This window comes from Mixophyes fleayi, chromosome 3, assembly GCF_038048845.1.
Source record: "Mixophyes fleayi isolate aMixFle1 chromosome 3, aMixFle1.hap1, whole genome shotgun sequence".
Lineage (NCBI taxonomy): Eukaryota > Metazoa > Chordata > Amphibia > Anura > Limnodynastidae > Mixophyes > Mixophyes fleayi.
In genome coordinates this window covers 21,332,273-21,345,170 of record NC_134404.1, presented here as the reverse complement: position 1 = coordinate 21,345,170, position 12,898 = coordinate 21,332,273, and the positions used below count along the sequence as shown (strand labels likewise).

The 12,898-nt window shown below is 41.2% G+C and overlaps 1 protein-coding gene across 2 annotated transcripts in view; it reads right to left on the bottom strand.

The window, feature by feature from the left end:
- The window catches only part of MSRA (methionine sulfoxide reductase A), a 249,494-nt gene extending 237,461 nt beyond the window's left edge, over nt 1-12,033 (bottom strand). Inside the window, exons 1-2 of one of the 2 annotated variants that reach the window (XM_075201201.1) lie at nt 11,960-12,033; nt 8,209-8,404 (exon numbers count right to left, since the gene is read on the bottom strand). In XM_075201201.1, the coding sequence (XP_075057302.1) occupies nt 8,209-8,356 (148 nt within the window). In that variant the 5' untranslated portion in view covers nt 8,357-8,404; nt 11,960-12,033. Of the gene's footprint in view, nt 1-48; nt 80-8,208; nt 8,405-11,959 lie in introns of those variants that run through there. The other variant, XM_075201203.1, reaches the window with a different exon arrangement.
- Nucleotides 12,034-12,898: the final 865 nt, after the last annotated feature.

The following is a 12,898-nucleotide window of genomic DNA, read 5'->3' as shown; positions in this document are numbered from 1 at the left end:
AAAGGTTAATGATAATAGTTAGCTGTATGTTTTGGCCACTGACATTACCATGAAGAGTCAGCATGCAATCCAAGTGCAAATGTCTCCTTGAAGACTAACTCCTGAAGATATATACTGATAGTTTGTATCAGGTATAGAAATAGTCCGAGTGCCCAATTACGCAGCCCCTAGAATTAGGGTGCTGGTGACCAGCTGCCAGCCCCTATGTAATAACACTGACTTATCTTTGGGATGCAGGGATGTCAGCCTGCAGTAAAACAATACTATATCCCTCCCCCCCCTTAATCACCAAACAGATGGTTTCTCCCACAGAGAAGGGCAGATATCACTTAAGGGCACCATAGAAACTCAAAGCTGCACGACAGGGACATTACCTAGCGGAGCACACAGCGCCACCTACCTGCACCAGCCACACACAAGAACAAAGTCCAACCTTTAACACATTTAAGGAGGGAAGCCCCTCTTTGATTATTATGCATACCCCCCCTCCCACAATTTAGTCTTATAAAACCGGGAGAAGATAAATTCCGCCCAAGATCATCCCAGAAACGCCTACATTGGGATGAAACTCTTCCCACTTTTGTGCAAGCCCTGCTCTTTTGGAGGTCCATAAACTGAGACAGCTGCGCACAAATTGGGACAGTTGTGGGGTATGGTTATGTAAGATTACAGAAATCACACACTTGCCAACTTTTTCTCGTTGGCTTCAGGGAGATCCCGGGGGGAGTTGGGCGTGCGGGGGCGGGGCTTGATGAATCACATCATTTTGGCCCTGCCCCCTAAACGTTTGTCACTATTTTGGCCAGGGTGCGGGGCTAAGATGACGCGATATTTGCGTCATTAAGCCCCCTCCCCAAACCACTTATCTATTTTGGGGGCGAGAACCGGGAGGTCTCCCGGACATTCTGGGAGAGTAGGCAACTATGCTTAAAGAAAAGCAACTAATGAATCTCTAGAGACTGAAGTGTCTTGTACATTTCTGTCTCCATTACTGAAGTCATGTTGTCTTACCTGTCAGTCTTTAATCTATCATAAATAGGTGAAATATATTTAGAAGCCATCTGCCAGGAACCTCATTTTGAAGGACATTCCATTTGGTTACCATTGAATGGGAAACAATACATGACACTTCCTTTGATTACCATTTAGTTTATGTCATTTAACATAAAAACTTTCATTCGCCACGATATTCATATATGGTCATGTGCAACATAACTGCACAGGCTGCAGACAGCAGACAAATATATTTATATACTGTGCAAAAGTTTTAGGCAGGTGTGGAACAAATTCTGTAAAGTAAGAATTCTTTCAAAAATAGAGGTGTTAATAGTTTATTTTTTATCAATTAACAAAATGCAAAGTGAATGAACAGAAGAGAAATCAAAATAAATTCAATATTTGGTGTGACCACCATTTGCCTTCAAAACAGCATCAATTCTTCTAGGTACACTTGCACACAGTTTTTAAAGGAATTCGGCAGGGAGGTTGTTCCAAATATCTTGGGAGTGAACTAACCACAGATCATCATCATCATTTATTAATATAGCGCCACTGATTCCGCAGCGCTGTACAGAGAACTCATTCACATCAGTCCCTGCCCCATCAGAGCTTACAGTCTAAATTCCCTGATGTACACACACACACACAGACAACCTACCAGTATGTTTTTGGAGTGTGGGAGGAAACCGGAGCACCCGGAGGAAACCCACACAAAAACAGGGAGAACATACAAACTCCACACAGATAAGGCCATGGTCGGGAATTGAACTCATGACCCCAGTACTGTGAAGCAGAAGTGCTAACCACTTAGCCACCATGCTGCCCATGTGGATGTATCCTTCTGTCTCTTCATGTGATCCCAGACAGACTCGATATTGAGATCAGGGCTCTGTGGGGGCCATATCATCACTTTGAGGACTCCTTGTTCTTCTTTACGCTGAAGAAAGTTCTTAATGACATTGGCTGTATGTTTGGGATCATTGTCCTGCTGCAGAATAAATTTGGAGCCAATCAGACACCTCCTTGATAGAATTTCATGATGGAAAAGTACCTGCCTGTATATCTCAGCATTGAGGACACCATTAATCCTGACCAAACCCCCAGCTCCATTTGCTGAAATGCAGCCCCAAACTTGCAAGGAACCTCCACCATGCTTCACTGTTGCCTGCAGACACTCATTATTGTACCGCTATCCAGCCCTTCGACGAACAAACTGCCTTCTGTTACGGCCAAATACTCAAAATTTTGACTCATCAGTCCAGAGCACCTGCTGCCATTTTTCTACACCTCAGTTCCTATGTTTTCGTGTATAGTTGAGTCGCTTGGCCTTGTTTCCACGTCTAAGGTTGGCTTTTTGGTCGCAATTCTTCCACGAAGACCACTTCTGGCCAGACTTCTCCGAACAATAGATGGGTGTACCTGGGTCCCACTGGTATTTTCCAGCTCTGAGACAAAGGGCTGAAAAGAGGTACAATAATGAGTGTTTGTACCAAATGATGGTCACACCAAATATTGATTTTAGATCTATCTTCTGTTCATTCACTTTGCATTTTGTTAATTGATAAAGATAAGCTATCAACACTTCTATTTTTGGAAGCATTCTTCCATTGCAGCATTTTTTCCACACCTGCCTAAAACCTTTGCACAATATTGTATATCCCTATATAGTGCAGGTTCTGGACTTGCTAGCTCCTGTTCCTATGTGAGACTCTCGTCTGGTAATTGTTTTAGGGGTCATGCAAGGATTATATCTATGTACCGCTGCATTTATACAAAACGTGGATGTGTTTCAGTGTTTCTTATTCGTACTGTTTGCAAAGATTGTTCAACCTACGTCTTACCTAGAAATAGTCCTGAAGGTCAGTGTTTGTTAATACACAAGGTGTCACTTGCTGTGATGTACGGCTGTGCTGTGCCACTATATATATATATATTTTTACCTAAGTATTATGATTAAAGTTTATTATTAGAAGGAGAATAAGTTTCATTGATAGTGATATGAACAGCCATCATGTATTTACAGCCTATACTGTCAGTAGTATAGAACAGAAGGGGGTGGGGGGGGGGGTCAGAAACAAAATTAAACAGAGTTTAGAACATACTTGCCTACACTCCCGGGATGTCTGGGAGATTCCCGAAATCCGTGTCGGTCTCCCGGACTCCCAGGAGAGCAGACAAGTCTCCCACATCCCACAATTCCCTGGCCAAAATAATGCGATTCGCATCATTTGGCCAGGGAATTTTTTGTGTGTTATACGTGACCACATTAAAACTCACCTTCACTCCCCTAAAAACTTGCAAAGACAATGTTTAACGCGCAGGGGCAACGTTCCCTCTTTTTAAATTGAATTGCACAAGTTTTCGCGCTGCGTTAACTAAAAACGGTCGCTATAGCAGTTAACAACCCGCAAGTGATTTTTTTTTTTTAACGTTGCGGGGAAAAAAAAATATCTTGCGGTCAATTAAATATACCCCATAGAACAGAAACCTGGTACATATATACCGCCCATTAATCAGTGCTTCTGTCAAAATATATGTATATATATATTACATACACTATATATACACGCACGTACTGTATACATATCTACTATATAAATGCCTAGTGGCGTGTGTGGGTAAAAAAAAAAAACAAGCTGCAGCGCCACCTGCTGGGCAGAGTTATACACTGACCTATATATTTCTTGAAGGAGAAGTGACAGTTGGGAGTGGTTGGTGGTTGCCGGGGGTGATAGTGGGGAGTTTTTAACACCTTAAGTAGCTTGATGAAGGTTGTGGCGATGAAGATGAAGGATGAGGTGATGGAGAAAAATGATGAGGTGGTGACATATGGAAAAAACCATGTTAAAAAATGGCCGCTTGCGTCGGGAAGTAACGCTCTTCCCCTGAGGAGGCCTGGGCTAGGCCCAATGCATGACAAGAACCTTTTTAACACCTTAAGTAGCTTGATTTGACTAGAATGCATGAGTATCATGCACGGGTTAACTTGTATATTATATATATCACACACATACACACATAGCTTTAGAGTGCAGACACATTATTGCTCATAATCCCCAATGTATTCATTAATTCCCACACCTTTAAATTCACCCATATAATTTGATGGAGTTGTACAGAAATGTGTCATTATATAAAAGACACGCAATCAAATTCATCAAAATTCACATTGAATGAGTTGGAAAATGTTTCTTAATGCTGTAAATTGATTGTGTGCAGTAGGAAATATTTCTGTGTTGGGGTGAGGGTTGAGGGGGTTTTAACTTTTTGTCATTTATACGCAATACCAATCATTTCTCATTCTTTAAAAAAATAAGTTTTAAATCAATCACATGTTGTGACTGGTTTGTAAATATGAAGTAAAACAAACTCCTCTTAGTAGGCTGCACATGCTGTTGGAGATAGAGCAAGAGATATACAAGATAGACTTGTACCTGTACACCAATGATAGGCAACCTAATAAATGGAGCCCGCCCTTCTCTCACCATTCATAACCCCAGGGACCCTACACCGGTTCATCCTGCAGCCAAAAGGATATTTGGGAAAACATTCTCACCGAACACAAACAATCTCCCAGGGTTTTTAAAACTCATAGGACAGACTGATACACTTTAGGGGCCCTCTAACCGTCATAAGGGCCGCACTTACCCTTTATCTCAGTACTAAGGTAAAACAATACATTAAATCAAAGAAAGACACACCTATCTGTAATAACATATCTGCACGCATTTTACACAAGTCTTACATGCTATAACAAACACATCTGACAATAAAGCAGGAAGAAGCCCAGGGCCACAGATGCAGGCTCCGAGGGCCACAGATGCAGGCTCCGGGGGCCACAGATGCAGGCTCCGGTGGCCACAGATGCAGGCTTCGGGGGACGCAGATGCAGGCTCCGAGGGCCGCCTGTTGCCCATCACTGCTGGTCATGGTTGCTATCTGTCAGTATACATTTTTGCTTGTCGGTAAGAAAAATATACAGTAACAAAAAGACAATCTTGTAAAAATACAAAATTTTACAAGAACCAATGATATTCTCCCAGTTTATGACCCCGATATATACAATCCCTGACTCCCGTTGTCCTCTATATAAAATAATTTTCACGTTTCAATACATTTTACAAGTACGGAAAAAGAAAATGTCATTTAAAATGTTACACTGACATTTTTTTTCTCTGTGATATTTTTCTTATTGGTTTTTATTACTGTTTTTATTACAGTATTTTTATGTGACATTTTTATATTAACAAAAACTAAAATATTCCTTTTGCACAGGTATAAAATCCTCACACTTTATTATAATGTAGAGCCACCATCTGCAGCAACTTGGGGTGAGCATGTAACCAGTTCGGCACAATGTTCGGAGGTGATTTTGGCCCATCCTTCCAGGTAGATTTGCTCCAGGCTGCTCAGGTTCCTCAGATGATACTTGTAAACCCCAATTTCAATAAGTGCCACGGATTCTCTTTCAGACGGCGATCAGGGCTCTGACTGGGCATTTATAAGACATTCACCTTTTGTACTGCTATTAACTTTTTCTGAAGACTGAAGCAGGTTCCCTTGCAGTATTTCCTGGTATTTAACACCGTCAATCTTCCTTCTACACTGTATTGTAGGTATAATGTATTGCATCACGCATTTCACTATTAAATATGGCCAAAATGCTCTATTTGACCACTAAACCTTCACATCACGAATGGATCACTCTCATGCTTTTTGGCAAACACGAGATGACTTTTTTACATGGTTCATTTTGAGTAACAAAGTAATAATAATAATAATAATAATAATAATATTTCTTATTAATATAGCATCTTTCCCCCAATGGGACTTAACGCACATTCATTTTTTTGCAGATGGTGAGGTAGCCAAATTGTCAGGCGCCGTCTCCGCACTGACATTTGGGGCAGGAGACGGACGCCTGCACCTTCTCAGCAACCACGTCCTGTTGCCTAGCAGCAGGACGCTATCTCTGCTCACCTGTCTGCAGCCAGCATGTCTTTCCGCCAAAATCTCCCTAACCCTATCAGGAGGCACCTTAGGGTATATAAAGCAGCCTCTGACACATGTCTAGTGCCAGAGTATTGGGTCTTCAGCCTTGCTCCAGCGTTTGTTCCTGTGTTGCTGTTACTTGGATTCTGACCCCGGCTTGTTCCTGACTTCTCCTTCGGTTCCTGATTCTGGCTTAGACTGATATTTGGTATTGACCTGGCTTCCTGACCATTCTCCTGCTTCTGATTTAGCTATATCCGTTCCTCTGGTTGTGACCCGGCTTGTTGACCACTCTTCCATCCTGCTTCCTGGTGGGCTCTCACCGCTGCCTCAATTGTTACCTCGCCAGCTGACTGATACTGAGGGCCGCGACCTGCACGTCCCTTGCAGCGAAGTCCATACCTCCTTGCGGGGGTTCCTGGTGAAAACCAGGGGCGTGTTAGACTCCGCGACTCAGTACTCAGTAGCGCCAACTGCTGGCAGGTATCATCAATTCCACAGAGTGATTCTGACACAAATTGGGTGCTCTCAGCTGCCACGCAATGTAACCATCTACATCAGTCCTTGCCCACGAATAAACGGTGAGAACATACGACCCCTCTCTCGCAAGTCTCCGTCTTGTTTGTGCAGAGAGTTTAGAGGGACAAGCTTTTCTAGGCAGCGTCCGGGTGGTTTGATGTAGCGTCCACTTCCTGATATGGAACCAACAGCGCAAACTGGGACATCCAAACACATAGATATGGTTTGTTACCCTTTTCTAATCCATGCATTTGAATTACCTTATTTCTAACTGCTTTGGGATGCCGTTTAGTCTTCCATCTTCAAAGCCGTCCTTCAGATTCGCAACCTTAAACTATTGGATTTATGTCCAGAAAATGTGGTGGTTATTTATTGATTCATTGGTGGAGGCAAACGGTCTCCTCGTTCAGCAATTGCATTTCACCGATGTAAATTTAGCCAACACAGGGATCAAATGCCTATGCAAACAGGTTTCAGGGTTTTTTTTCCGCAAAATGTTTATGTAACATAAAAAAAATGTCACATGAAAAAAACAAACCAAAAACACATATTGGGGGAGATTTAATTCAACTTGATGTTCCTCCGCAACAGCACACGGAGACACTCCGAGGCCATTTGTAGCCTGAAGCCCGCGCTCATTTTTCCTTGCACTCCATAGAGGTGCACAGCAAAATGAGTGGAGATTACTTACCGCAATAGGAGGTAATGTACACAGACGGACATCAATTTGAACTGAGTTTCAGTGGCTTGAAATAAAAACATCAGAGAACAAAACTGGAGGAACAGTGTAGGATTAGTTATTCAGTAAATTAAAAGAATTGGTCAAGGGTCTGAACTCTTTTGCAAGGCATTACAACCAGGGCCGACGCTTGGGATGTCCGTGAGGGGCAACCACACAGGGCACAAAACTGAATGGGACTGCAGGATGATGATTATTTTAAGTTTATTTGGTAAGAGCTGAAGGCTAGGGGGCGCCGGTTTTCCTTTTTGCCACATGTGCTAACAATTCTAGTTACAGCTATATGTCCATCATGATGTCTTACACTCATCTACAGCAGGTTGCAATGTTAGGAGTAATTATCTAACTGAGCAGACACAGAGTGACTAACAGATTCTTATACTTGCTTGTGGGAAGGTAAGAGTCAGTGTTGTCACATCATTTTAAAACACTACATTATTAGCTTTGTGCCCTACATCAGGACCCATCTGAACACTGGGAGGGGCTCCAGGTGTCCACAGTAATATTTCACTTCCTAACAGAACAGAGGTGGAATATCAGGTTAACACTGAACAATGTATTTCACCTTCACAGTTCATGGGGCATAATTTATGGGTCATAGATTTCTCCACTAGACAACTGGGCCTCCGTAGTTAGGAAACAGCGTGTGTCGCACAATGGAGAGCATATCTTTAGCACATACAAAGTGTACAAAGGGAGAGATAGAAAGATCGGGATTGAAACTGTATAAATGAATTACTAGTGGTTGGCATCGCTGCTCATGGCTTATACAGGTACCCTGTATTATTATACAGTATTAATAAAGTAGCAACATTTTATATTATATATAGCATTGTGCAATCAACGTAAAGATAATCAGACATTTCCTACAAGGACAAACCCCTGACAAACGCCACATGTCCTCCAAGGCTGTTGTATCAGTCAACAACTGCAATAAGTTGTAAGAACCGCGGATGTACCTGAAACTTGCAATTCCTCCTCCCTGCCCGCCAGAGCTGCGTCTTTGCTGGGCATCTGAGTCTTGGAGCTCATGTCTCCCATGTATGTACCACGTAACAACTGGAACAGGAATATCCGAGAGGTAAGGAGACGGGGCGAGGTCAGCATGAGCTTCAGGGTTTGCGGGTGGGTTCAGATCACCAAAACGAAAATGTTCTGCAAGGGGAACAAGGATATGATATTGCTCATTCAATAGCTCCTATTATTATTATCACCATTTATTTATATAGCACCACTAATTCCGCAGCGCTGTACAGAGAACTCACTCACATCAGTCCCTGCCCTATTGGGGCTTACAGTCTAAATTCCCTAACACACACACACACACACACACACACACACACACAGACTAGGGTCAATTTGATAGCAGCCAATTAACCTACCAGTATGTTTTTGGAGTGTGGGAGGAAACCGGAGCACCCGGAGGAAACCCACGCAAACACGGGGAGAACATACAAACTCCTCACAGATAAGGCCATGGTCGGGAATTGAACTCATGACCCCAGTGCTGTAAGGCAGAAGTGCCAACCACTGAGCCACCGTGCTCCTAAGCATTGCATACAGTCCCTATTTCCGCAGGAAAGCCCCTCTTTCCAGCAGCAGAAGGGGACTAATCCTACTGGGAAAAGAGCATAACTTAGCTGGAAATTGGGATGATTTGGGCAGATTGTGCATAGTCTAAATTGACAAAAGTCTATCAAGGTCAACCATTTCTAAACCCCAGCTCTGCTGATGCAGAAGAATACAAAACTAAACACCAGCCAGTCATTTACCAATATATCCTCAGTGGGGTACAGGAAATTCTTCTGACTCCATTGGGAGAATTCAATTGATGGTGCCATTACGGTAGGGAATCTCCATAATATTGTGGTGATGTGCCTGGACTTTCTGGAGATACATGGTGCTGAATTGAATCACCCTCCAAAAACATGTAATATGAATTTCTAGGATCAATGATCTCAATAATGTCATCTAAAGAGCATAGCATTGGTACATTATCTTCTAAGAAAAAAAACATCAAATGTACTTTTAAATCCGAGTGACAAAACGTTGTAGACCTTTTTTGTGCTTTTTGTCATCCACACAGTCCTGGGTATGAAGAGCTGGTTAGATAAACCATTAAGATGACCATGGGTATATTTATACATACAAATTATATAACCTCTCAGCTGCATTTTTTTCCTAGTGTAAGGTCAGGTCCCACTGGTATTTGAGAAACGTATTTAAGACAAATTAAATGGAGGTAAAAACAGGTACATGTTCAAAACGCATTTGCTGTGTGTTTTGCATTTTAAAAAGCACTGTATATTTTCTAATGTAGCGAAACGCGTCAGACGCACAAAAATGGAACAACGAAACACGTTACCGCAATAAAAGTATAGACGCAAATGGCTACGGGCTCACTTGGAACAATGAATTTGATTATCATATCTATTTCCATGCGTTTACCCACCAATAAAAAACATTAAAAAATAACATCAATGGGTAGTAGTTCAAAACTAGCCAAGGTTATATAATCTTTTAATTTAATTATTATCCCTTTATCAACAAGGTTACTCGGCGCTGAACCCTCTCAACTTATCATATGTCCTGTTTATAGACAGGTGAACAAATACGTAAAACATTTTTGAGATGCTCTCCTACTAGTGTCTTATGCACTTAGCTCACTGTTAAATAATATTTTCTAAAAGCTTACCCTGATCCATTCAAATCCATCATGACGAGTTTTTATTGAACACCTAGTCCGACTAGACACAAACTCATACTTAATATGTATATAGTAAATGTGAATACAGATTAAAGAGAACCTGTGAGCAATACAATATGGCAGAACCAACCTATTAGAACCTATCTTGTTCTAGCTGCTTCAACTGTCAGGACAGGTTGAGTCTACCAGTTCTGACCAATCCTGACTGTCAGCTCTGCAGGACTTTCAGCTGCGTTCCTCTAACATTTGGGCCACCACACAATTGGTTCTATCCGGAGATCTCCCTAAATAGCATGGGTTTCTAAACTACTCCTTTACAATCTCACTGCACAGCACATTCTAACTTCTCCAAATCTGAGTGTATTTTTGGTGAAAGTTTGGTATATTTGGTGACTTCTAAAAAAGAAAAGTGGAGGTGTTGCCCATAAGCAACAAATCAGATTCCAGCTACTATTTATCTAGAATGTGCTACTTAAATGTACCTAGAATCTGATTGGTTGCTATTCTACTTTTTCCTTTTTAGAGGTTTTAGTAAATATAGTCCTATACATGGATGTAATCTCCCCGTTGTGATAAAGACACCCCCTCCATGGTGGCACAGACACACCCCCTTTCATTCAAAAAGAAAACAAAATTGATGTTAACTGTGACCGGATGGGTTTGCTTTGCCACCCGGTCTCCGGCAGAGTGGTCATTGGGTGAGGGACCTTACACAGTTTATCTGGGTTTCCTTTTTACCATCAGTACCCAACTGTTACTGACCACTCCTACTGGTGTCACCTTGCCACCAGACACTCGCCGACTTTGAATGCCAACTGCGCAATAGTTGTAGGAGGATAGGGCTGCCACCACCAGCCTCCTTCACCGGGCATCTGTAAGCATTTACTTCTGGGCAGCTGGTATAGCTGCTGGAGCACCTTGTTGCTTTGGGCAGGCTGGTACCTCCTGACCACTAACTATGGATCTAAACTTAACAAAAATGTACATCAATCTGTGATTTCCCAAATTACTTGCAGCTTCATTACTCAGATATTTTCTCTCTCACACACGGGATACAAAAGGCTAACAACCTCCTGTTGGGCATTCAGGCTAAAAAATATGTGTTGGTCACTTTTAGATCAAAATCTTTAACAAGGGAAATCCTTTCTACAAAAATGTTACAAAAACAAGTTGACCCCAACATGGCACACTAACTAAGAAATCAATACATTTCCAATACAAAAATCATTTGCAATGACATACATCGGCGCACTGCGCCACTAATTGAAATACATTTATACAATAAGTTATTTCTAAGTGATCTGGCCACATTACCTTTTTGACAATCGTATAGAATGCAAGCTCAAAGGACAAGAGACAACGTCTGTGCCAGGAATAAACGGTTTGTTATTACACAACGAACTGTCTTTCTACGTGCTGGACCACAGTTATGTGTAACAACAGTGGCTGTTACACAACAATAACTGTTACACAAAGGATCTACATCCAGTTAGCAAACACAAATGCATTATTTTATAAAGATTTACAAATGCAATAAGTCTTACACAAAAAGACACAGATTCCAATCATTTCATATATATATAAACTAGCATTCTGCAACTTTCCCAGGATTAGTCTGCATTTCAACCCCAGAGACTTTCATGAGTGCCCAACGAAGTGTTTTTAATTGGAGAGAGAGAGAGAGAGAGAGAGAGAGAGAGAGAGAGAGAGAGAGAGAGAGAGAGAGAGAGAGTGTGTTAGACCCACAACATTCAATGCACAATTGATATAATGCACAGCATAATTATGATCTGCAATCAGCAGACAGACTGTGACCTGTATTATGCCTATGTCCTACTGTCAGGCACTATACACACTGTCATGTAACACCACACACGTTATCTGAAATAAATACACAGTGATTAGCACAAATCTCAGTGGCAGAAATGCCACCACACACAGCTCTGGTAATGTCACTCCTCTATTCTAAACTTATCTGTCATGTGGAGAAATATACAACTTACCTAACTGCAAGCTGCCATAAGCAAAACATGCACAGCGAACTACAACATCCGGCATGCATTGGGACGACTACAACTACAGTGTCAGGCGTGGGACATAATAGGTAAGACTCGTTCTAGCTGCTTTATTGCTGAAGCTTATTAACACTGTAATAAATGTTTCTCTAATCTGAATATTTTGTTGCATTTGTGTTTAAGCTTGGGTTTTACATGTTAATTATTTTAGTCATTTAATAAGTTAGCCTTGTAAAACTGGGCTTATATTCCTGATAGTATTGTTACTGACTGTAATGCTGAATCATGCAGACTGTGTATTTCATTTGTCTGGTTTTAAATGATTGGATTGACAACCCTAATGATCTCAAATGAAATTTATAAACGGCCGCTTAATATAATATTGACTTAATTTTGTTTTTCACTCCTGGGTAGGTGAACATACAAGTCACTTCTCTGCAATAATTTTGCACTGTCTTGTTAAAATTAATACCGTAATCAGTGATATAGTTAAGAGAATAATTACACAGTGGAACATTTATTTTAAGTGTTATAAATAATTCTAGGGACCTAAAAAGTGTGTTGTAGTAATATTCTATGAACGTTAATTCAAATGTAAAGCGCTACGGAATCTGCTGGCGCTATATAAATAAATGTTGATGTTGATTATGATGGACTTTTTGTTGCTTTTTTTAAATATGCCATAAATATTTTTTTCCCCTTACATTTAGTAACGTAGAACAAAACACTGTCATAATTTTCCACTCCAGTAACTGTCGTTCATGAGCATTGTTTCCTTACGGTTCTAATCTAGTGTCAAAACGCTTCAGGTGCCGTCCAAAAAATGTCCATCTCTGTATACCCTAAAGGTTTTTCATCCAATTATTGTGAAAATCACACAATAAATGACCGTTTGGTAAGATATAGCATTGGGGTGTGCAATCATAC